This window comes from Cervus canadensis, chromosome 3, assembly GCF_019320065.1.
Source record: "Cervus canadensis isolate Bull #8, Minnesota chromosome 3, ASM1932006v1, whole genome shotgun sequence".
Lineage (NCBI taxonomy): Eukaryota > Metazoa > Chordata > Mammalia > Artiodactyla > Cervidae > Cervus > Cervus canadensis.
The window spans coordinates 10,775,794-10,801,971 of NC_057388.1; the positions used below are offsets into that span (position 1 = coordinate 10,775,794).

The 26,178-nt window shown below is 33.3% G+C and overlaps 1 protein-coding gene across 3 annotated transcripts in view; it reads left to right on the forward strand.

The window, feature by feature from the left end:
* The window catches only part of CASD1 (CAS1 domain containing 1), a 53,720-nt gene that overhangs the window by 21,774 nt on the left and 5,768 nt on the right, over positions 1 to 26,178 (forward strand). For all 3 annotated transcript variants that reach the window (XM_043462621.1, XM_043462620.1, XM_043462622.1), the window contains 12 exons: positions 3,986 to 4,030; positions 4,478 to 4,601; positions 5,786 to 6,000; positions 7,634 to 8,056; positions 9,089 to 9,178; positions 14,577 to 14,696; positions 16,002 to 16,158; positions 17,573 to 17,652; positions 19,852 to 19,953; positions 20,896 to 21,036; positions 21,761 to 21,838; positions 24,075 to 24,167. In XM_043462621.1, the coding sequence (XP_043318556.1) occupies positions 3,986 to 4,030; positions 4,478 to 4,601; positions 5,786 to 6,000; positions 7,634 to 8,056; positions 9,089 to 9,178; positions 14,577 to 14,696; positions 16,002 to 16,158; positions 17,573 to 17,652; positions 19,852 to 19,953; positions 20,896 to 21,036; positions 21,761 to 21,838; positions 24,075 to 24,167 (1,668 nt within the window). The remainder of the gene's footprint in view (positions 1 to 3,985; positions 4,031 to 4,477; positions 4,602 to 5,785; positions 6,001 to 7,633; positions 8,057 to 9,088; positions 9,179 to 14,576; positions 14,697 to 16,001; positions 16,159 to 17,572; positions 17,653 to 19,851; positions 19,954 to 20,895; positions 21,037 to 21,760; positions 21,839 to 24,074; positions 24,168 to 26,178) is intronic.

Here is a 26,178-nt window from a genome sequence, read left to right on the forward strand (position 1 = left end):
ATTTTTCTTTGCTTCTTTTCACAATAAGTGTTTTAATATGGCAACTGTAACACATTAAATAGAATTTTATAGGATCCAGTGAGAACCTAGTCAACATTTTTAACTTTGTTTCTTTGAGAAAATGTTTAAGTTTTCTAAAAACAAACATATAGACAACTTTTAGAATTCAACTTTCTGGAAAATTTGGATCTCACATAATTTTGTTTTGCTTTTATTAATATGTTTTCAAATGTCCAGAAATAAGAATAATGTTATGTGTATATTTCAGATGATTTAAATATGTGATTTATATTTATGCTGAACCTGATAGTGTATCCATTAAAGTTGTAGAAATTCACAGTTAAACAACATCAGTGTAATATAATTTAGAATTCAGGCAAGATCACAAAAACCTTTGTTATTACTAAGCTGAAGATATATTGCGTATTCGGATCTTCTGTTCTTATAATTTACTAATAGTTGATTTTGGAGCTTTAGTTTCTACTGTAAAACTCCTTTTGATTCTTGGGGGAGAGGAAATATTCTGCTTATTTGGATAAATGGTCTTGTAATTACCTGAGATTGATTAGTTGACTGGTTTTAATTATTCAAGGAGTATGTTTGCATATATTCATGTATTTTTTACTGTTTCCATAGTAAGCTGCTGAATCCTGAGGATACATATTTTTATTATATCTATACTATAACTAGCTTTGTTCTCGGTATTAGGAACATGGCTGGAAATTAGCCCCAGTCTCAGCCCTCAAGGAGTGTGCAATCTAGAAGGTAGACTAGACTTTCTTATGAATGATGACATGATAATATGAAGGGTAACAATAGACTTGGCCCCAGAGAACTATGAAAGCACCATGGACAGAGGCACTTAGGATGAGAGTTGTTTAGAGTATAGGTGAAGATCTAAGAAAGCTTTACAGAGGAGATAAGAAGAACATTGTCTTAGAAAGATAGGAACTGAAATAACCTTACAGATACTCATAGGCATAAAAGCAAAGTTGAATTTAACTCCACTGTTATCCAACAGATATTTATAAATCATGTCATATTTTAGGCCTCAGGCTAAACATTGCTGATACTTTGATTAACATAACAGAGTTCCTCTCCTCAAAGAGCTTCTAGATGACTGGCAGATATGGGTAATTAAGAAAACCAGCAACTTAGATTTATTTCTATAGATGAATGGTAAGCATTAGGTCTGAGTTACTTAGACCAGTTTGGGGAGTCTTGGTATGAAGTGAGGTGATATTTGAAGCTACTTGAATGGAAATAATTGAATAGACAGCAAGTGTATATTAAAGAAGAGAATGTAGGAATGAAACAGAAAAGATTCTGAGAGAAGGCAATAAAAGAGGTAAGGCAACAAAAGCAGAAAAATAACTGTAATATAACACACAGGGAAGGAAAGGGTTTTAAAAGTGGATAGTAGTATCACTTTAGGAACCATAAAGGATAGGCTGAAACTACAGGACTTGGCAATTCAGAATTCATTAATGGGCTCTGAGGGACGTTTTAATGGATTATTAACTCAAAATTAAAACATGATAAATTGAGGCATAGATGAGAAAGAAATTAGCACAGTGACAGCTGAACGCCCTTCCGAGTAATCTGTTGGTCAAAAGTAAATGGGAAGCATTTGAGAATGAGACAGAATTGAAGGAACATTTTTTGAGGATAAAGATGATTTGACATTTTGTATATTGAGAGAAGGACGAAGAGAAGAGGATGAAAGGGATAATTCCAGAATTTGAGAAGATAACTTACAGACATAGCTCCAGATGTAAAAAGGGAAGAGATACAGACTCGGGGTAACACATTAGCCATTAAGTAGAATAGGGATACGTTTGGTTTACTCTTCATCTATCAGAAGATGACAGACTGTGAGTATATGGATAGAGTTGTGAGATGGGGCAAGGAAGGCAAGAGCACACAGACCAGATGAGTTCTGTTTTTCTCTGTGAAGTTTGAGGATTAGGCTTTATGCCAAAAATGAGGAGGAGGGCAGGAGGGACCTGTGTAAGAAAAGTATTTAGTATGATTTGGGATTGCTTCTGTGAAGAGTGAGGAGGGGAGCCACCTACAGATGAGGAAAAAGTTTCAGTAAAATAGCAATATAAATGGGGCATGCTAGCCTGGAAACTGGAATATCTAACAGGAAATAGACTAATTTTGTTATTACATTTCTCTGCTTTCATAGTTCTCTACACTTAGCATGTTTTACCTTCATAATGAGACAGTAACGGTCACTTCTCTTTTCGTATATGGCTTGGACATTTTCTGATTTCTTAATTGTTTCTTGTGCACACGATCATATCAGGTCTTCTGTGTTGTGAAAAGTGCATTGAACTCAGTAGTCAGAGACTTAAGTTCTGGTTCTGTCTCTGCCAGGCCTCAGCATTACCTATAAACCTGAGTCTATAGCCTTTTTTAAAAAATAATATATACATATGTATATGTATACATATGTATATCTCCCTGCCTGTCTCACAGGTGGCAAGAATCTATATTAAAATGAGCAATTTAAGAGAAATACTTAGTAAATTACCAAGTACTTTGCAGTTGGTGTGTGTGCGCTCACTTGTGTTTCTGTGACCCTATAGACCATAGCCTGTCAGGCTTCTCTGTCCATGGGATTTTCCTAGCAAGAATGCAAGACTGTATTGTCATTTCCTCCTTCAGAGGATCTTCCCAACCTAGGGATCTCCTTTGGCAAGTGGATTCTTTACCACTGAACCAACTGGGAATCCTCTATATAATTGGTAGTATTATAAATAATATAATTTGCATTAGGTGAGGATTTCAACCAAATTTCTCCTTGTTTTTTTTCTACATTGTGGTCTATAATAGTCAGTTAACTTTGTTAAATACATACCAGACCAGCTTTCCTAAAAGATCTTGTCTCCTTAGAGCCCTACTTTTATTTAACACTGTAACTGTGTACCCTGTAGGCTTCCAAAGATTCTTTTTAACTGGCTGACATAACATACTAGAACTTTACACGATTTACTCAGAATTCGGAATAATATTAGGCCATATTAGATTTTAGTGGTGTTTTTTTGGTTTGGGTTTTATCTTCAGTTCAGTCACTCAGTCATGTCCGACTCTTTCGACCCCATGGACTGCAACACGCCAGGCCTCCCTGTCCATCACCAACTCCCAGAGTTCACTCAAACTCACGTACACTGAGTCGGTGATGCCATCCAACCATCTCATCCTCTGTTGTCCCCTTCTCCCACCTTCAATCTTTCCCAGCATCAGGGTCTTTTTCAGTGAGTCAGCTCTTCGCATCAGGTGGCCAAAGTATTGGAGTTTCAGCTTCAGCATCAGTCCTTCCAGTGAACTTTCAGGACTGACTTCCTTTAGGATGGACTGGTTGGATCTCCTTGCAGTCCAAGAGACTCTCAAGAGTCTTCTCCAACACAGTTCAAAAGCATCAATTCTTCAGCACTCAGCTTTCTTTATAGTCAAACTCTCACATCCATACATGACTACTGGAAAAACCAAAGCTTTGGCTAGACGGACCTTCATTGGCCAAGTAATGTCTCTGCTTTTAAATATGCTGTCTAGGTTGGTCATAACTTTTCTTCCAAGGAGCAAACATCTTTTAATTTCATGGCTGCAGTCACCATCTGCAGTGATTTTGGAGCCCAAAAACTAAAGTCTCTTGCTGTTTCCCTTGTTTCCCCATTTATTTGCCCTGAAGTGATGGGACCAGATGCCATGATCTTAGTTTTCTGAATGTTGAGTTTTATCTTTAAGAACACCAAAGAATTAGCCATACAAGCTTCATGCCACCCTGTGTAGTCATACAACCATGTAAGGTTTTAAACATAGGATGTCCATCTTGTTGTAACAAGAATCTGATAAGGAACCCTAGAAAATTAAAATGCATTTAAATGGAAGAAGAACTTAAGGGAAAAAAATTAAGTAATATTACATGTATTAATCTCCTGAACTGACTATAACATTATAAAGATCTTTCTTTCTTCAGGATTCTGTTGCAAAGCCCCATGTGATTGTAGCAGGAGCTGCCACAGTAAGTTATTATCTGTACTCTTACATAAGTGATTTTTGTTTCATATACTTAAGAACATGCTAAGAAAAAATTAACTTATGCTAAATAGAATTCTTGATTATACTTATATTTTAATTCTTATTTTATAATTAATTATACTGATAATTTTAATAAAAAAATATCTGAATGAACTTAGGAAATTTGATGGTAAATGTCAATATTATTTTTCTATCTAAAATTACATTCTTTTTTCTTGAATGTTATACATTGAAAGTCTAATTTTTTATCAGCTCTTTGTAACTGCCTTCATGTATTTCATGAAATAATTGACCATATTTTATTCTAATATTGAATAAAAATGGAATTCTCTTAAAATAAGAACCTTTTTTTTTACAATAGGGGAAATTATATACTTTTATTTTCCTGTGATAAATACTGAATTCATGCTTAATTTTTACTTCCTCTTAGTGGTCTATCAAGATTCACAATGGCAGCAACGAAGCGCTTTCCCAATATAAAATGAATATTACCTCCATAGCACCACTTTTAGAAAAACTGGCAAAGACTAGTGATGTTTATTGGGTCTTACAAGGTAAAAGTAATGAAACAATGTCATTTGTATGTGTTTTGAGGCTTGGGTTTTTATTATCTATTTCAAGAAGCAAAATTACTACTTTATGAGAATAAATTTTGAGGTAAGATTTGCGAAATTAGAGTAAACTTGAGCTATTTGGTTTCCTGTTTTGAACTTAAGGAGCAGACAGACTAATAAATATAATAAGTAAACACTTAATAATAAATAAATTCTCCAAGGAGTCTCAGCAGTTAGAATAGAACATAACAAAGATAATAAGTCCTAAAGGCAAATTAGATGCTTGCCTTTGATTTTATTTCTTATCAAGTTTTTATGGTGATTGGGAAATATAGAAAAAATTATCTGGTTCGTAATATTAGGCTCATTGGAAGTAAACATTCTTTGGAATTGACAGAATATATTTAAATTCAAGCCGTCTAGTTTATACTTGGCAATGAAATTCTTTAAGAAAAAGTTGACATTAGATCAACTTACTTCAGTTTATTTTATGTCCATTATTTAATGCCCTGCACAATATGAAATGCCTTGGGTATTTTAGCAATTTAAGTTGTTGGTCAGAAACTCTTATGATTATTTCCAAGTTTAATGTCAAACTGAGAGGAATAACAAGGATGGTAATAATCTCTTCTGAAATCCCTATTTCATTTACAGACTCATTAACCTTTCTCTTACTAAAGTGAGAAAAAGTTAAATGATTATGTTAAGTGGTAAAAAGCTTTGATCATTAGTAATATTACCTCCTAATTGTGTGAATCAAGTGTGCAAAAATTAAGCAGCAACAGGAGGAAAAAAAAAGATTGACTGCTATTCTTAATTAGGCGATTTTCTATAATCCAGTTTTGAATTCCCGTTACCTGATATAATCCAGCATCCAAAATTTTCAAAGTCTTAAGACATGCCAGAACATAAAAATATTTCCTAAAAGTTGTGTACCTAAGAGAGAAGAGGTATAAAAGTCTTTTAATTTTAAGAGAGGTATAGATTGATTCAAAATTTGAATATAAGCTAGGAAGTCGATTACAAAATCTTGGTCAACTGTTTTTTAAAAAATGAATTATTAGGTGCTTGGAATGCTCAACTTTAACAACAAAATATGAAATGCAGCTAACTAACTTGCATGATTATAATTTCTACCAGTAGGGACTTATAAGTGTATTTTAAAAAATATGTTTCATGTGCAGATCCTGTCTATGAAGATCTATTAAGTGAAAATAGGAAAATGATCACTAATGAGAAGATAGATGCCTACAATGAAGCTGCAGTCAGTATTTTGAATAGTAGCACCAGAAATTCTAAATCAAATGTTAAGGTGTTCAGTGTTTCCAAATTGATTGCTCAAGAAACCATCATGGAATCTTTGGATGGCTTACATCTTCCTGAATCAAGCAGAGAAACTGTAAGAATTTTTGTATTTGTCAGTAGGGACCAGAGTATTTAACCTATAGTTATATATCACTATAACATGGTAATAAATAATTAATTTAATTGCAGTCAGTTATTTTCAGTTTTTCTGTCTAGACATAGATCTAGAAATAATTTGACTTTCCATCACCTAGCTAAATATATAAGAGTTTTCGTATACTCTAAGGAAGAAGGTTATGGAAGGGAGGAAATGCGACTTTATTTAGTCAGTGCTGGTTACTCTTTATAATTATATCTCGTTTCATAAAAAGTTTTTAAGTCCTCAGTACACTCATGTTTGAAAACTACTGCTTCATGTTCTCTTTGCCTTAAACCTTAAAATTAAGCTTCCGTGAAGAGCATATTTTAATATAGAGAACAATTTTTTTTATTATTTCCTTCTAATTCTGATACCCTAAGCATTAGTCATGGTACAGAGTAGATACTGAACAACTCCGGATTGATGGGTGGGAGGGGATTTTAGTTTAAATGCAAAAGAGAACTGGATAATTATAAATTTTCACACATAGTGCAACAGATAAAGCAGTGGTCCTGAATCTTTTTGAGTATCACATAACCCTTGTATCTGATAAAGAGTAATTGTTCCATTCCTCTCATGCAGAAAAATGCATATTTGTGTACACACACACACAGACACAACACTTCTCCATATTTTTTCAAGGGCTTTGTGGACTCCCTAGAACTGGTTATGAACCTTGGGATGGAGTTTGTAGACTAGTGTCTGCAAGAGTTCCAGGCTCAGAATCTTCTAAAGTCTTAAAGCTGAGAGAACGAGATTTTCTAAATGGCTGAATACTTTGAATGCTTTAGGCTTAAGTAGTATAATCATCTTAGAGTTCTAAAGGTTTTTAGAACCGTGAAGTTTTATAAAACTAAATTTGACTGAACCTTCAGCTGGAAAGGCTCCTGATAGCTTGCCTAGAATATTTTATTATGATAAAACTATGTTGAAGATTTTCCACTTCAAGTTAGAAACACTAAAACTATTGAATCCCAAGTGGTCCATAAACTTGTAAACCAAATGAAAGGCATATTTTAAATATTGTTAGCTAAGAGTTAATCATTTTTGGTGGCAGTTACTCTACATTCTTTTTTCATATCTAAAGACTGGAAATGTATCTTAAGTATCTTGGTATCTTCTTTATTGAACATCTGTTAATTAAAATTCTTTGGTCCTTGACATCTTGTCAGTGTTTTTGTAACCAAAAGTCACGGCCCATTAACAGTCATGAAATCGCATTTTTTTCTTTTTTTAAAGAATAGAATAGAAAAAACTCAGATGCATTCCAAGTAGTAAGAATGGGTATTGTTTCATATGTGTGTGTGTGTATATATATATATATGTATGTATATATATTATTCTGAGTCACATTATAAAATGAAGTTTTCACTATGGATCATAACCCAAGAAGTTTGAAAAACCCTGAACTAGTTATTTACAGATTGAAGGACTATCATTATTTACATGATTGTTTGGGAAATGGTAGTAAAAAGTGCAAAAGCATTTTGGTTTCAGTGCTAAAAAGTCAGTTGTATTCACAGGAGAAAATCTAATGGGAAATACATTACTGACAAGATAATAACGAAATCACTTGATTTGTTCACAGAGTGCAATGATTCTTATGAACGTGTATTGCAATAAGATTTTGAAGCCTGTAGATGGTTCCTGTTGTCAACCTCGACCTCCTCTTACTCTCATACAGAAGCTAGCTGCTTGCTTTTTCACTTTATCTATTATTGGATATTTAATTTTTTATATAATTCATCGTAATGCTCATCGGAAGAATAAGCCTTGTACCGACTTGGAAAGTGGAGAAGAAAAGAAAAATATTATCAATCCCCCTGTGTCTCCATTAGAAATACTTTTACAGTCTTTCTGCAAACTTGGCCTGATTATGGCTTATTTCTATATGTGTGACCGAGCAAATCTATTTATGAAGGAAAACAAATTTTATACACATTCAACTTTCTTTATTCCAATTATCTACATTTTGGTTTTGGGAGTATTTTACAATGAAAATACCAAGGAGGTAAGAATCCTTCTCTTTTTAGTTCATGTTATCCTTCTCATCGCATTATAAAGTCTGGGTTAAAGAATTAATACCATTTACCATGCCATCATATACAAACATTTACATATATAGAAGATGATGAAGGAATATTGCAGTTGTACTTCACTTGGTGGACTCTTAACTGTTGCTTTTTGAAACAGTTTGGAGAAAGTTCAGTTTCATAAAGATTGTTGAAAAGTTGGAAAATATTGACTGTGAAAAAGATATCGTGACTTGGTGTTATTTTGCCTGCCTGAGGATGGAGAAAGTAGAGATGCTCCCAACTTTGTGATGGTCCACAAACATGAGATACTATTATCTTTTATAAGTTAAAAGTATATAATTACACTAATAAACACTTTTTCTATTTATATATTTATACACTCAGGCATGCACACACAAATTCAAACTTACATAATAATGTGGGCACCGTTAAAAGTGTTCTGAATGCCTATTTTAGCTTTGCTGTAATTGCTCAGAATATAAATGTAACTCCTTTATAAGTCATGATTTATTTGAATTAATAAATTCTTTTGTAAGAAATAACTTTCATATGAGGATGATTAATCAGTTCTTCATCCCCAGTGGGAATACTCTAGAGAAAATAAAGTATGATAATGGAGTTTTTTTCTTCACAGTACAGTGTAAGAGAACTATGAGTTTTTTCTAACTGAAATTCTAAGATTTTCTTAAGGAAAGTTATAAAATGCCATTTTTTAGATTTATAAACACATCTGTCACAGTTTAAAAAATAATATAAAACCATAAGTATCAACTTAAATATTTAAAATCTCTTTTATATTCATTTTTAATTCATATTATACTTAAATAGTTTATTAACTCTTTTATCAAGAAATTAAATGACAGTCTTTAACTGTTTTTCCCCCAAGGTTCTTTTGAAAGAAGCATTAATTTATATCCTATAAGAAAAATTTTAACATACTTAATATATTCTGTCTAAATAATAGCTTCATGATGAGTTTTAAAACAAATATTGATTATTTTGCACAGACTAAAGTATTAAATAGAGAACAAACAGATGAATGGAAAGGCTGGATGCAACTTGTGATTTTGATTTATCATATCTCTGGAGCAAGTACAGTAAGTATTTCAAATTTAAGTTCAGAAAATATAGGAAATAATGTCACTTTAATGTTTCCTTTAGGGCACCAACTCGTTGTGTTTTATATTCTCTACCATTTAGAGACCCATCTTATTTCCCACCCAGTCTTTTTGTCTTCCCATTTCTCTCCTACCACCTGATCTGAGAATGTACACACTTAAGGCAAAATAATAATTTTTTTAAAGATAAGGCAATAATTTGTTTGTATTTACCTGACATTAATTTTAATGCAGTAGGAACAATCATCGTAGGGTATTGTTTCATATCCTGTTAGAAAACTTATTTAAGTTGTTAAGAGACTTTCTAGATGATACTTAGTTGCAAAGGATGTAGAATAGGCAAGTTACTATTAAAAGAAATCAGATTAGATGATTATATTTTATATTCTGCCCTTCATTGTATCTTAGCAAGTTTGACCAACTGTTTTTATACTTCTAAAGTTTAAAAATGTAGAACTCTCTACAAAAAAAAAAATAAAAAAATAAAAAAAAATAAAAATGTAGAACTCTCTTGCCCCAGTATTCAGAATCTTCAGATACTGATTATCTGCTGTTGTTGACCATGTATTATCTTCCATACCTCCTAAGTATTACCCCTTCCCTGAGATGGAGGACCCTTCCTTACCTCAACTGGTGCCCTCTGTGCCTGGCCAAAATCATTTTTCCTTCAACAGCAGGTGTCTTTTTAAGTCTTTTAGACTTAGGATTCTCATTAACTGGGGTCACCAGATTTGGTAGGGGTAGAAAAAAATGTATTCAGAAGTGTAACATTAGAGCTACAGTTAAAACAAGCTTTTAAGAGTGAACCTAGGTATCTAATAACCACTTTTCACACTTTATAAGTGAAGGTACAAATTGATTTCTATAAAATATGTTTTAAAATTTTAACAGATTCTTTCATAATTTGGGAACTATTGAACATGAACTGGTTTTTATTTTATTTGCTTATATAAAGCACATGTCTATAAACAGTAATTTAACATAAAATCAATATTATGTTGAGATAACAGGGGAGATTTGCCAGAAAGGAGTGTTATGAAATTTCCATAGCAGCAGTTAAGATAAATAATACTGGGGTTCATCAGATATTTCTTAACAATTAGAAAATACTAAAATACTGATGTTATTCTTCATTAAGTCAGATATCTCTTAACAATTAGAAAATACTGATGTTATTCTTCATTAAGTCTCTATTTTCAAAAATTGCTAGTAATTTTATGAATGACTTGTTTTAAGGGTGAGAGGCAGAGGGAGAAGGGTAACTTTTAAAACTGAAGTTGTCCGGCTATAGTATGTATGTGTGTGACAGCAGAATTCCTTTGACACTGCAGCTGAGGGGACCTAGCAAGATCAAGCAATTGTGGAAGAGCCAAGACAGTGAAAGAGACCCAGAGCAAGAAGGCATGGAGATAGTAAGGGTTAGTTTATAAGCCCGGTGCAGAATTTGTGGGGTATATTTAGCAAGTTCTCTAAAAAGTAAGTGAAGACCAATATGGAGTCATAGAAATAGCTCTGACACTTGAAGAAAGATTAGATTAATTTGGGGTGGGGGTGGGAAAGATTTCAGAGGATGTGGAAAGGGTTTTGTTTTAAGAAAATGCCACTTAAAGACATAATTAATTGCTGACATATTAAAGAGTAGTAGTACTGTTTAAAAAAAAACAAACCAAAACCCAAATCAGAAAGTATTAATGGCAGATTCAGTTTTTCAATTCAGTGATTCCAGAAAGCATTTGGATCATAAAGGGATGAAAGCAGTTTGGCATTCTATTATAATCATTTGCCAAGTTAACGTTCTAATACATCTTAAACTACATCCCAATTCATTCTAAATTACAATTTTTAAATATCTATATTCTGGAAAGATATAAGGATCATTTGTTCACATATCCCTGTTCTTTTATATAGAATTTTGTGGTTAAAAGTTACCTGCATCTACATTTGGCAAAGCATTATCAGCATGGGTTATAACATATTTGGGGACTTGATTCTTGGATATTTGTGGAATTACCCTCATTAAAAACTTTTTAATTGTCATGATTATTTTAATTACCTTATATTAATGTTTTATGTTTTGAGTAAAATATGTCAAGCTTTAGTTGTGCCGTGTTTTTTGTTTTTTTTTTTTAATATTTTATTTTATTTTATTTTATTTATTTTTATTATTATTATTTTTTTTTCCAGTGGGTTTGTCATACATTGATAGTAAAATAGAAACTATGTAAAAAATTACAGAGAATTATTAAAATAATCCAGGTGGACTGGCAGATTGCAATTGTTGCTGTAAAAATTCCTTTAAAACATAACTTATATCAGATATAGATAAAATACTGTGAAATATAGAGTGTGCAGCAAGTTAGATATATACAGTAGATGACTTTGTGTTCCATTGTGGCTTTTTCTTCTTTGAGAGTTGGTAAATAACTTCCCTGAAGGGACCTGAATAAAAAGGTCTTAAGGGAAAATTTGTGAGGCTAGAAAAAGAACAGAACCAGAAGTCAGCCTCATTATTAATTCTAATGAAGTTGGATACTAAATACATTTTTAATACTAACATTTTGTTGTAATATTTGACTCCTGAAAGACAAAAAAGGAAAACAATTCATATTAAAGGAGGCTAAAGAGGAATAAAAGCCAAATGCAGTGTATGATTCTTAAGGTTCCTAAATTTAAAAAAAAATTAATAATAAAGGATATCGCTGGGACAATCAAAGAAATTTGTATATGGATTGTACAGTGGATGCTATTATATTCATATTAAATTTCTTGGGTGTTATAATGATAATACAGTTATTGTAAGAAACAATTCTTTCTTAGGTGATACTGATAGTTGCTGAAATTTCTAGGGATGGTGTCGTGGCCAGCAACATGCTTTTTCAGTAGTTCAGCATAGTAAATAGGCGTTTGTCGTACTGTTCTTGCAGCTCTTCTGTTGGCTTTATCTTTAAAAAGTCAAAAGTATTATATAACATTTGCAATAATGCAGCATTGGTAGAAACTTGGCAAATTGTTATGACAGTGTTTAACTCCATTTAAATGGTTGCATTTCCTGTTTAAATATAACTAAGTCTCAACATTGTAAGCCCAGACCCACTCTTGAAGGGGCTCAAAAGCATGTTTCATGGAGAGTGGTTTACGTAATTGGGAATGATTAGCCTCAGTTTGACCTCTGTTTATAAATGCTTACAGAACGATCAGATGTAAAAGTGATAAAAGGCATGCATATGGCTCTAGAGCTAAACTGTCCATTTTGGTGGCCTCTAGCCACAGGTGGCCATTGAGCACTTGAAGTGCAGTCAGAATTGAGATGTTCTGAAATGTGAAATATGTATCAGATTAAGTATGATTCATTTTGATAAATGCATACAAAGTTCACAAACCTAGTATGAAAAAATATGAAATCTCTCAGTATATGTTGGGATGATATAATATTTTGGGTATATTGAGTTAAATAAAATTTGTTTATTTAAATTAATTTCACTTGTTTCTTTTAACTGTTTAAATGCCTGGCAGCCACATTAAAAATTTGCCACATGGCTCACATTTTATTTCATTGCACAGCACTGCCCTAGAGAGCTTAAATTGGTAGCTTTTACATAGTTTGATTTCAGTTTTTCATGACAAGGAACTTTATAGCAGTTAATGACCACCTGAAAATGGAATGGATTGCCTTGAGAATTTGTATGTTTTCCACTATTAAAAGGTGCTCACATACTTGAAGGAAATATTTTAAAGTGCATTCAGGAGTAAAGTAAAGATACAGGTATGGATTAGAACAGTTTTAAGGCTCTTTCAATCCCGTGTTCCCACCTTTCATCCCCATGATTCTAATATGTTATACCTGCGCTGAAAATTTCCGATCTAATGATAAGACATTTAAAAAGAACTAATGATGAAGAGCAATAAATAAAAAATCTGATATGTCGATGTTTGTGCTAAAATACCTCAAAGGAAGAAGAAATGACTTTCATCTGAGAGTAAAAGATTGGAAAATTTCACCAGGGCTCTCGAGAAGAATATGATATGTATAAATAACATGTGGTTAGGAGAACATTCCAGGGTAGAATGAGCAGGTGAACAAAGGAGAGGTGACGAAAACACAAGAAGGACCAGTGTAGGAGACAGAGAATCTAAGAGTTTGGCTAAAGTGGAGGCTATATTGAAGAACTTATAATTTATTATAATCGGGGGTTTCCTTCCAGAAAAAAATGTTATCCCTCAGAAAAGATAAAAGAAATGTTCAAGGCTGCATTCAAGGATACATACAAAAGATGCATATGTCCAAGGCCTTATTAAATCTGTTTAAGGCATCTGCTCAGTTATGTTATCCTGCAAAGTATCACTTGGGGAAGAAACACTTAGCTAAAGTGGCCATAACCAGTGTCAGTGCTGGATAATTACAGAGATGATCAGATGAGTCAATCAAATAGAAGCAAAAAAAATGTTTACATAGATTTAGTAATTATTCCTAAAAGAATGGCCTTATTATTACAAATGTTGGGTGTCACTGAACAAGTCTTTTAAAGATCATTTTAAAAGGCAGCACACTACCTGTATTGTGAAATAGTGAATAGACAACTAAGGAACTAAGACGTCGTGGAGTGCAATGACAGTGGTTTAAGGTTAAGAGAATTGGGACTTGTAAATGAAATAATATTTCCAGTGACTCCCATAAAATATAGGTGACAAATGTGTTTCATTCAGCTTACAGAAGTGAAGATGTGATGCTTTGAAAAATCATGGTAAAGATGAAACATCGAAAAAGGAGGGAAAAATAAATTGTTTTATAAAAGAAGATTAGGAGGGAAATAATATTTCTGAATTATGTTTGCATATGTTTTTTAAATGGGTAATTTTTGCTAAATAATAATCGTGACAATTTTATTTATGTCTAGATCCCATGTGTTTAAGGGGGCCAAAAATGTAGGATTTTGTTTGGTCTTTTTATCTTCTTATTGATAAAATGTGAACTCCAGAGTGACCTCATGTTCAGCATATATGATGATTAATAATTATGGATATCATATATTTAATTCAAATTGAATGACGTATATAAAGCACTTCACATTTATTAAGTCATTCATTTCTCACAAAACCCTTTGAGGAAGGAGAAGATAGTTTCATTTTGCAGTTTAGAAAATTCTAAAGTCACATAACTAAGTGTTAGAACCGGAATTTGAATCTAGGTCTATCAGATTCTAGAGTCTACTTTTTTTTTCACCCCTGCTATGATGCCTAATTTTTGAGAATAAGTCTTTTCATTGAGCTAACACCGAATGATAATAATGCTCCATTATCTTGGTTAAATGTACTGGCTCTGATTATTTAGGTATAGTTAATGTCAACATGTATTTGACCTGTTTGTTTTTGTCCACAGTTTTTGCCTGTCTACATGCACATTCGGGTTCTGGTCGCTGCGTATCTATTTCAGACAGGGTATGGGCATTTCTCATACTTTTGGATCAAAGGAGACTTTGGAATCCATAGAGTATGTCAGGTAGGAATGCATTGTTATTCTTTTTCTTTCATTTCAAAGTGCTTTTGTACCTGACTTTTGAGAAAATATAAATGTAGCCATGAATAATTTGATAATTTGAATTTGTGAAATAGCACTTTAAAGTTGTGTTATTTCCATGTTCTATGGTTAATAATTCCAGATAAGTAATTTATTACTGAGGAATGGAAAAACAGAATTTAGATGAATATATAATAGATGCACACAAGAGAAAAACATTGCTGATTCACTTTGGTTTTGTAAAAATGTACAGTTACCTGGGATTGTTATAATATGCTATGTTTTCTCTAAGAAGAGGATAAGATTTATTAAGTTTATACATTGTGCTAGGCAGTTTTGTAAACATTATTTTATTTACCCTTAATTACAACCCTGAGTTATGATCTTTATGTTTACAGACAAGGACACTGAGGCTCAGAGAGGTTAAATAATTTGCCTAAGCTTCCCTGATAGCTCAGTTGGTAAAGTATCCGCCTGCAATGCAGGAGACCCTGGTTCAACTCCTGGGTCAGGAAGATCTGCTGGAGAGGGGATAGGCGACCCACTCCAGTATTCTTGGCCTTCCCTTGTGGCTCAGCTGGTAAACAATCCGCCTGCAATGCTGGAGACCTGGGTTCCATCCCTGGGTTCAGAAGATCCCCTGCAGAAGGGAATGACTACCCACTCCAGTATTCTAGACTGGAAAATTCCATGGACTGTACAGTCCCTGGGGTCTCAAAGAGTCGGACACAACTGAGCGACTTTCACTTAAAAAGGTCACATAGTAAGTGATAGAGCTCTAATATTAATCTCAAATTCTGTGTTCTTTAACATCACACCATCTGAAATGACTGTTACGGAAATCCCAAAGATACTTTTGTTTTTCAAAGACATTTTTTAATTTGAGTGATATTATTTTGTATCTATTAAAACTTTCAACTTAATACCAAATGGGATAAATCAACATCAAATGGAGATCAAATGGACATTCTTTCATTGAGATAATCTAATCTTTGTTTATGAACTGCAGTTCTGGGTAGAAGGTTTATGATTCTTTTCCTGCATTTAACAAGATGACACTTGTAGCCAGAGGCTACAAGTTGGTGCTTTACTGGGATCCAGTTAATAAAATGATGCATAAATATTTTATGTTCAACTCCTTACAGTGATTTTAGAACAAATACGATTTTTTAAGGATTAGTAAATGGTACTTATTTTAGTCTTAAACATTTATACTCTGTCAGAGAAAATCTGTCTACTTTTCATGCATACGTAGAATGAAAACCGTTTTCTTCTCCTTTTTAACAGGTCTTATTTCGTCTCAATTTCTTGGTAGTGGTGTTATGCATAGTAATGGATCGGCCTTATCAATTCTATTACTTTGTCCCCTTGGTCACTGTATGGTTCATGGTCATATATGTTACTTTAGCGCTGTGGCCACAAATAATCCAAAAAAAAGCAAACGGTAAATATATTTTCTTACTAATGTTAATAAATGTGTTCTTCCAGTGCCAGTTTCTTTTTAGTTGCTAAAGGCTATTATTTTTATTGAGATGTATTGACAGTTTAAATTTACATGTAGCATTGATATTTTGAAAATTTGTTCTTAAATTATGTTTCTAGAATGTTAGTTATGTGGTTTGAGTAGTATTAACAGTGAGGAACAATAGTTTGCATTTATATTATGTTTTTTCTCTTTTAAAGTTAAACTTTCAAAACCATTTTACATATCAGCTAGGGCAACCGTTTTCAAACTCTCTTGTATGGAGCCAGAATGGCGCCCCAGAGGGCCACACGTCCTGCTTCAGTCTCGGCAGCTCCGGTTTACTTGATCCTGTGTCTGTGTGCGTGTGCATGTGCGTGCGTGTGTGTGCACGTGTGCGCGTGTGTGTAGATTTTGAGTAGACATTCATTTGCAAAAAGGCTTTTTGTGTCAAACAAGCTTAAAAATCACTAGTATAGCTTATCTTCTAAACAACCCTTTAAGCAGTTATTATCAACCTGCTTTATGTTTAAGGAAACGTAAGGGCCCAGAAGGTGTCATCTTCAGATTTGACACAGCTAGGTCTGATGAATGTTCAAAGCAAGGCCACAGTCATTGATCCTCATGCTTTTCTCCATCAAGATCATGTCATTAAAATTAAAGCCTGGTTGTTTTTTTTTTGAAAAATAATTTTTTTATCTTTAATAATGTCTTTTAGGTCTTTCAATCAAATATTATATATCAAAAAAATTTTTTCTGTTGACTTCTATTATAATACCGAATAATTTTTCAGGAAAGAGTTAAGCTCCAGCCTTCAATAAAGTCCATTTGTGTCTTGGAGAGTCTCTGTAGTTTAATTCCTCAATACAAACCCTGCATATTTATAAAATGATAATCAATATGTATAAACTGAACACATAACTTAAAATATGCATATGTTAAAATACATCTTATGATTAAACTAGTCCACTGGGAGGTTCTTAAGCTCTCTTCTTAAAACTGTAATGTTTCAGCAGTATTACCTAAGTTATTAAACATGAGTGTTTGTTAGAATTACATTGAACCTGTTTTTCCAAGTTTTGTTGTACCTTTCAATAATGAATAGTATAATTGAATCTGGGATGTATTTTCAAATGCATTTATAGTGGCTAAAAATCAGGTATATGGGGTATCAGATTAATGTTGTAGCCTCATTCCTGGTAAGGACACTTCACCTTTTCTTCCTTTGTGTCCCATTGTAGTTTATACTACTTAGACATATCTTGTGTATCCTGTAGGCAGCCTTAAATTATTATAAAGAGCTATGCAGGGTATTAGTATGTTAAATAGAGAGTATTTAACATGTTTTCTGATGTAAGCTTACATTTCTTAGTAAATTAAATGTTTTCCCTCTTAGGAAGTGGTCTGTGGCATTTCGGCTTGCTGTTGAAGCTCGCCTTCCTGCTGTTATGTATATGTTTTCTGGCATATTCTCAGGTTGGTATTGGCCTTTTTGGTTTATATTTTCTTGTATTTTATTCTAAAGTTCAAATCTGTTAAAGTATGAGAGAAGAGTCGGAGCTTTTTTTTAAGCTTCATTTTTTAATGACTGTAATAAAAGTGTCACTCTGTAGTTGCCTACTCAGTGTAGTTCTTTTGAGACCTATCTACTTTTGTTACCTCTGTTTTTGTTGTAAGAGCAATTTAAAGCTCTTCTTCTGGCAATTGTTCAGAATCCATTTTACTTGACTTTGATCAATCAAACTTTTATTGAACGCCTCTTATAAGACACTACTCTAAGTGAAGATCAAAATTCTCTTGACAGAATTTGCAGCTTGGTTTGTGCATTATTCATGGCATCAAAGTGTTTCTTGACTTTTCCCATAACTTCATAGAGCAAAATTTTGGCTGTTAATAAAGCCAACTTAGGGGCAAAGGGTCTTGTTTATATGTAGTATGTATCTCTAACCTTTTATCCCCCTATTTTGATGGCTGAGATTTTCTCAACTATTTTCGCAAGATGGCAAACTGCTACCTGCTGGTCAGTCCATCAGACAGACTTATTATTTGGACAGCATGATATTTATAACAGTATTTTAATTTAAATGCATTTAGTTGTGACATATTCTGTAGTTTACTTCCATCTCCAACACTGTCTTGTATCTGACTCTACCAGCTGAAAATGCCATATGAGCATTGTGCGTGTGTGTATGTGTGTGTGTGTGTAAACTCCTATAGAGGGCTTTTCTTTTTTTTCTTATAGGCTTTCCTATTTATTTTCATCCTTAGAAATAAAGTATCTTATGTCTGCCTGACTTCTAAGGGTTTTTTGCAGGAAATATGTAAAGTAATAAGGAAACAATAGGCAAATGTTAAAGAAATAACCAGTTAAGTGTCACACTACTTGACAATTATTCATTAAAATTCCCAACACTCCCTGGTTCATCTGAGGGAGGGAAAGGAAGACAGACCAGGAGTTCATAAAAAGAATTAAAATTTAGCTTTGAATCAGTATTGACTACTGGATAAGAAAAAAAATGTACATAGCCCAGAACAGCCCAGTGTCTTTCACAATTAAATACTTTTGATTACATAAAAAATAAATTTTGATGAGAAATAAACTTGACACATGATCTATGGAATCCTGTATCTCTAGTATGTATCGGTGAAATAGAGAAATGTGATATAATAGGTATACACTTTATATTGCAGGTCTTGGTAATAATCATCCTGAGGCATAGACCTTGATAGAACCTATTTTTATAAGTGACTAACATTTTAAATTCTGTGACTAAATGGAGAATCTTACATTTTATTAAAATAATAAAGTTCTTCTGACCGAAAGATTTGATATTACCTAAAACATAATACTGTTTTCATGTTTTACTTTGATTTTTTATTAGCCTTTTAAAAAACTGAAGTTGCACATTTTTTTTTTAATGCCATGGCATCATGTATAATAATGGAGTTTCCATAATATAGTTTGTTGTCATTCTTTAGTCTGGAAATTGAGTGTTTTGTTCTCTTTTTTGAAAGACTTCATTAATGTACAGAAATGTACCCAAGACTTCTGCCCCTTCATTCCCAGATTTTCCAGACTGTCAGATCAATAAGAAGGTACACTCACTAACTTGACCAGAGTAAAGTTGTAAGCTTTGTTTCAAAGTCTAATAATGGCATTTGGGTATAGTTGATTGAGTAAGGTGACTAATTCACAGGATTCTTTTAATTCATATGGTTCATTATAGATTTATTATTAAGGACATTACATAAAGAAAAACTATAACCATCATCCTTTAGGTTATTGATACCATATTGGCTGAAGTAATTTGTAGTTTTGTGTTTTTAGCTCTTAAAAATAAATAAATAGTAGCTCTTTTGTACACTAGATTAAATGGAATAACTTTCCAATTACCAACTTGGGGTTTGTTTTGTTTTGTTTTTTGATTTTGCAGTCTCAATAGCCTTTCATGTGCTATGAAAGTAAGTTAACAAAAATGTTTTGTTATCTTTACTACCCATTAGTAAAATAAATTTCTTCTCAAATGAAATGACATTGTGATATGAAATAGAATTTTAAAATTATGAATGACCTTAATATAATCTTAACTTTAGAAAATTACAGTTTATAATAGAATTGCAAAAGCCAGTATTGACTTATACCATCTTAATTTATTTTATGAATTCCTCTCTCAGGGTGCATTTGAGAAGATCTTTTCTCTTTGGCCATTGTCCAAGTGTTTTGAACTGAAAGGCAATGTATATGAATGGTGGTTCAGATGGAGGTTAGACCGTTATGTATGTATTTATCTTGTGCTCTTTTGCCATTTCAAATTATACTTTTTAAATTTATTTGGAAAAATGTAATCTGTTTTTATTTAGTTTTGGAGTAAGGAAACATGTTGATTTGGTAAATCAAAGCAATCCAGCCCACCCCTTGGTTTTCTTTTCTTTTATATTTTTGCAGTGAGCAAGATATTTTCTTTATTTTTACACAGGTTATCTTAACATTTATTGTTATTGTTTTGATTCATCTGGTCTTTAAAAAATTATTGTTTTTTAACTGAAGTATACTTGATTTACAATGTGTCAGTTTTTAAATGAAAATTCTTAAATGTTGGGAAAGGTTTAAAGTCAGGAGTATCATAGCCGTTTGGCAACATGTACCTAGGACTTCTTGTTTAGTCTCTAAGTCATGTCCACCTCTTTTGAGACCCCATGGACTGTGGCCTACCAGGCTTCTCTGTCCATGGGATTTCCCAGGCCAGAATTACTATGACTGCAAGTGGCATTTTTCATTCTTTTTTATGGCTGAGTAATGTTCCACTGTATACACGTACCACATCTTCTTTGTCCATTCACCCACTGATGAATGTTTAGGGGCTTCCGTGTCCGCTGTTGTAAATAGTGCTTCAGTGAATACTGGGGTGCATGCATCTTTTCAAATTATGGTTTTATCTAGATATATAAAATGTATTTATTTCCTTACTTCTGCTGGGACTACTTGAAGTAAACCAGCTTATCTTGTCATTGCATGAGATGTTAGCTTGTCTATTACAGATTGTTTCCAATGATCATTGACTTGGCCTCATTTCTTGATGTTTAGGTTCTTCATAGAAACTTTGGACCTTTGAGCTTTTAACCTGTATACTTCTATACATATTGTGCTCCTTTACCAAGTATATTTTCGATTTATTGAAAAGCAGCTATTTAAAACAGGTTTCCCCCCTTATTTTTCAGGTAGTCTTTCATGGAATGTTGTTTGCTTTCATTTATCTGGCTTTACAGAAGCGCCAAATACTTTCTGAAGGAAAGGGTGAACCTCTTTTTTCAAGCAAAATTTCAAATTTTCTCTTATTTATTTCAGTAGTTTCTTTCTTGGTAAGTTTCACATGTAATCTTCTAAATTTCCAAAATCCCAAGTGGTGCAGAAAATTAACTTTAAGAGATAGGAATTTTATCATTTGTTTTTAATAAATAAAATCTTTTACTTTTGAAATATCTTTTTCTCATTTTAAATTGAGCATAAATTCTAAAGAGAATATAAACATGTGTTAAATATGAAGAATAACTTGAGATCTCAGTGAAATAGGAATTTTAAAAGTTGTAATAAGTTTGGGAAAAAAATATATTTAACAGAAAGAGCCATCACTGCATTATGATCACTATTTCTGGAAAAACACAGACTTAGGCTCCTCTCTCTCTACTTTGTTATATTTGAGCTTACCAAAATGAGTGAGGGGCAAACCTGTGCACAGTTTTTATTGAACTTTTTTTAATAGCATAATGAAGCATAATGTCGGACTTCCCTGGCAGTCCAGTGGTTAGCACTCTGCCTTCCAATGCAGGAGGTGCGGTTTTGATCCTTGGTCAGGCAGCTAAGCTCCTACATGGCTCCTGGCCAAAAAGTCAAAACATGAAACAAAAGCGATGCTGTAATAAATTCAATAAAGGCTTTTAAAATGGTCCAAATCCAAAAAAAAAAAAAAGAAATCTTTAAATAAAATATGAAGTATGTTATAATAAAGAAACTTCTTAAGATTGAGTGCTGCCTTTTTAAGGCGTAACTGTTTTTGTGAAGTGATCCATACGTTTTTTGTTTTAGACTTACTCCATCTGGGCTAGCAGTTGTAAAAACAAATCGGAGTGCAATGAGCTCCACCCGTCCGTTTCTGTGGTACAGGTAAGTATCTTTTTTTAGAGAAATGTTTCTTAATTTCTGATTAGAACAAGGAGTCTTTAGAGACAGCTTTTAGATTGAAATCTATTAATATCTTTCTAAGCCCTACCTTCCTCTACTGTATTAGAGATACTAAAATCTCTTTTAAAGGGGGTGGTTATTAAATGTTATTATTAAATGTATAGAAATGATCGGTGTTTATCACTTGATAAGCACTTAGAAAATGTTAATTCATTTTTCCTGTTTGCTCTTTCATCATTTGTTTATTCAGATTTCTTCATTTACTTGTCTTTGGCCTTACTTATTAATGGCCTTCCACATGTTAAGAACCATGCTACAGGTCAGAAGTGCATGTAGTTCCTGCCCTCAGAACTTACAGTCCAGTAGAAATATGGATGAACATTTATGCACTTAACAGTTTTTAAAATTCATTTAACAAGTCTTTGATACTTCTGTGTGCTAGATGTTATGCTGAGGGATATAGTGATGACTAAAGCAGATGCACTCCCTACCCTCACAGAGCCTGTATTCTTTGGTTGCAGATGGTAATCATATAATCACCCAGTAGTCATAAACGGAAGTTCATGATGCTACAACGGAATACAGTAAGGGTATATGACCTAGTTGGAGTTGGAGTGAAGGTGGTTAGGGTTCAGAGACGGTTTCCCTGATAAAGTTAAGCTGAGAGGAGCTTCCCTGGTGGTCCAGCGGATAAGACTCTGTGATTCCACTGCAGGGGGTGCAAGTTTGATCCCTGGTCAGGGAAGTTCTGAATGCCATAAGGTACAGCCAAAGGGGGGGTGGAAAAATTAAGCTAAGATTGGAGGAATGAAGGCAGGCAGTGAGAACTTAGGCCCTGTGGGTAGAAAAGAGTATATTCCCATTCAGGGAACTTGAAAACTTGAAGAAAGCCACTGGGGCTGGAACTCAGCCAGAGTCTAAAGGGAGGCAGGAGGGGGGATCAGGATGGGGAACACATCCATGGCTGATTCTTGTCAATGTATGGCAAAAACCACTACAATATTGTAAAGTAATTAGCCTCCAACTAATAAAAATAAATGAAAAAAAAATTTAAATAAATAAATAAATAAAAGAATTATATGGTAGTGACTGGGAGGTGGGTAGAGGCTGCTCGGGGCAGCCCAAATCAGATTTGCATTTTACAGAGATACCTGTGGTTACAGACAGGGCGTTGTGATTAGTGTGGTGATGGTTAAGTACAGGGCACTTTAGAGCATTTGGGATTTCTTCCTAATCCGTCTTGATACCAGAGCAGGGTTCTTGGAGAAAGTTATGGCTAAGCCAAAGCCTAAAAACTGTATGGTTTAACAGAAAGGAACAGGGAGGATTTCTGGAGGATCTTCTTTTAGGTTTTTAGTTCTCTTCAATGAAGAAACTATTTCATCCATCTTAAACCTCTATATAGTCAGTAGAACTAAGCATATGACCAACTCTCCAAACACAATTGATAATGACATTTTAAAAATTGTACTAAATTAATATAGCATTTTCGGGACTTCTACAGAAGTCATGCTTACAAGTACCACTTTGTATTTCGTATCTGATGTCATTTCTGTAACAACGTGAAAGGAAGGGGGCTGTCCCACTGACATTACACCAGTGTAAGAGGAGCTGAGGGAGAGAGTGACTGCACACAGAATAACGCTAACACAGACCCGCTGAGCTGCCTCACTAACTCCCAGTCACTGTATGCCACACATTCATCTTTCCTTAGTTACTTTTTCCCATCTTTACATTGCTGTCAGTAGAAGGAGCCTTGAAGAGAGCAAAAAGATGGGGGTGGGCAGCTCCCAACAGAGTGAATACTTTATAGAAGAAGCAAAATCATATCATGGAATTTTATTAATTTTGATAGCATTTCTTTCTACACAAAGGTCCTCAAGATGAGTTTATATTTCTTCTAATACATATAAAATAAAACTGTCCAGCTATATAAAACCTGCCCTTGTTTGTACTATATAGACCACATGCTCAGAAATCCAGTTTGAGTAGACTCTAGATCAAAAATAACTTGCATGTAAAGTAATTAGCCTCCAACTAATAAAAATAAATGGAAAAAAGAAAAAAAAATAACTTGCAAATACTTCATCTATTGAGGGAAAAAAAACAGTCTATGTATTAAGTTCAGTAACATAAAGAATAAAGTTATCACTTGAAAGAAAGCAAAATTCTTTTAGTAAGCAGATTATTAATATTTGCCTGTGTGTTTTTTCTTTAGATTTTAGCCTTCATCCTAATAAGGAATATCCCTGGGTATGCTCGTTCAGTTTACAGTTCATTTTTTGCTTGGTTTGGAAAAATTTCATTGGAGGTTGGTACATTAATATTTTGATCTGTCTCACATTACCCAGTGTTTTATGGAGCTGTGTATATAAATGTATATATAGGTGTGTAACTGACTTTTTTTTAAAACCAAAACTATGTTTATGAAATTATAGGCAAGAAACTTTGAACTTAAACAGCAGTATTGTAGAATGTTTTTAAAGTCTTATTTACATGGCTAGATAGAGATGACTTTCACGTATTTATTTTGTCTTAAACTTTCAAGTATAACCAAGATGCAGAAATAAGAGAAAAAATGAAATAGATACAAATGAAATTTGTAAATAGACATAAATGAAATCAAGCTGAGAGGATTTTGATTTGTTGTTCATTTGTAATTAAATATTATATTGCTGGAATTTAGTTTATTGACACTTATCATAATAAAATTCACTCTTATTGAAAGTTTTGGGGAAATTTTTAAACTCATTATTTTGTGTGCAGTAAGTAATATGACTTTATCCTCACAATCAGTTTAAAGTAGGTATGAAATACATTCAATGTATTCTGAGTTTTATTATTGAAATAGAACACTTTAAGATAGTAGGATTCATTTAATCATAAAATCATAAAATATTTTAGAGTTATAATATGTATTAAGTTGTCTTTAAAATGGGAAAGACTTCTGTGTGATTCAATTACACATTCTTTTTCAGATTCTCTTCCCTTATAGGTTATTACAAGATGTTGAGTGTAGTTCCTTGTGCTATTTATTAGATTCTTGTTGGCTATCTATTTTACATATAATAGTGTGTTAATCCCAATCTGCTAATTTATCACCTCCCCATTTTCCCATTGGTAACTAGCCATAAGTTTGTTTTCTATATCTGTGAGTCTCCTTCTGTCTTGGAATTAAGTTCATTTGTTTTGTTTTGTTTGTAAGATTCTCCAGATAAGTGATATCATATGATACTTATCTTTGTCTGGCTTACTTCACTTATTATGATCATTTCTAGGTCTGTCTGTGTTGCTGCAAATGGCACTATTTCATTCTTTTTTATGACTGATGTTCCATAAACACACACACACACACACACACACACACACACACACACACACACACACACACACACACACACACACACACACACACACACACACACACACACACACACACACACACACACACACACACACACATCTTCTTTATCCTTTCACCTGCCAATGGACATTTAGGTTGCTTCTGTGTCTTGGCAATTGTAAATAGTACTGCAAAGAAGACTAGATAATTTTCAATTATCATTTTCTCTAGCTATATTCCAAGGAGTGGAATTACTAGATCATATGGCCACTTGAAAAGAATGTGTATTCTGCTTTTTTTTTTTTTTTTTACTGTAATGTCCTGAAGGTATCATTTAAGTCTGACTATTCTGTTGTATCATTTAGCATTCTGTTGCCTTATTGATTTTCTCTCTCAAAGATTTGTCCGTTGATGTGCCTGGGGTGTTAAAGGCTTCTAATTATTGTATTCCTGTCAGTTTCTGCCTTTATGTTTGTTAGTATCTCCTTGCAGTGGTCCTTTTATCATTATACAGTATCCTTCTTTATATCCTTTGTTTTAAAGTCTATCTTGTCTCATGTGAGTATTGTGACTCTAGTCGTTTCTGTTTGCATGAAATATCTTTTTACATCCCCTCCCTTTTCATCTTTGAGTGTCCTTTGCCCTAAAGTGGGTCTTTTGAAGGCAGCATATTGTAGGCCTTTGTTTTTATAATCCAGTCTGCCACTCCGTGTCTTTTGGTTGGAGCATTTAGTCCACTAACATTTAAAGTAATTATTGATAGTGATAGTGATAGTGAAGTCACTCAGTCGTGTCCGACTCTTTGCGACCCCGTGGACTGTAGCCTACCAGGCTCCTCCGTCCATGGGATTCTCCAGGCAAGAATTATTGATATATATGTTATTTATTGCCATTTTAAACCTTGTCTTCTTGTTGGTTTTATATTTCTTGTTTGTCTCTTTTTGTTTTTCCTTTTGTGGTTTGATGGTTTCCTTTTGTA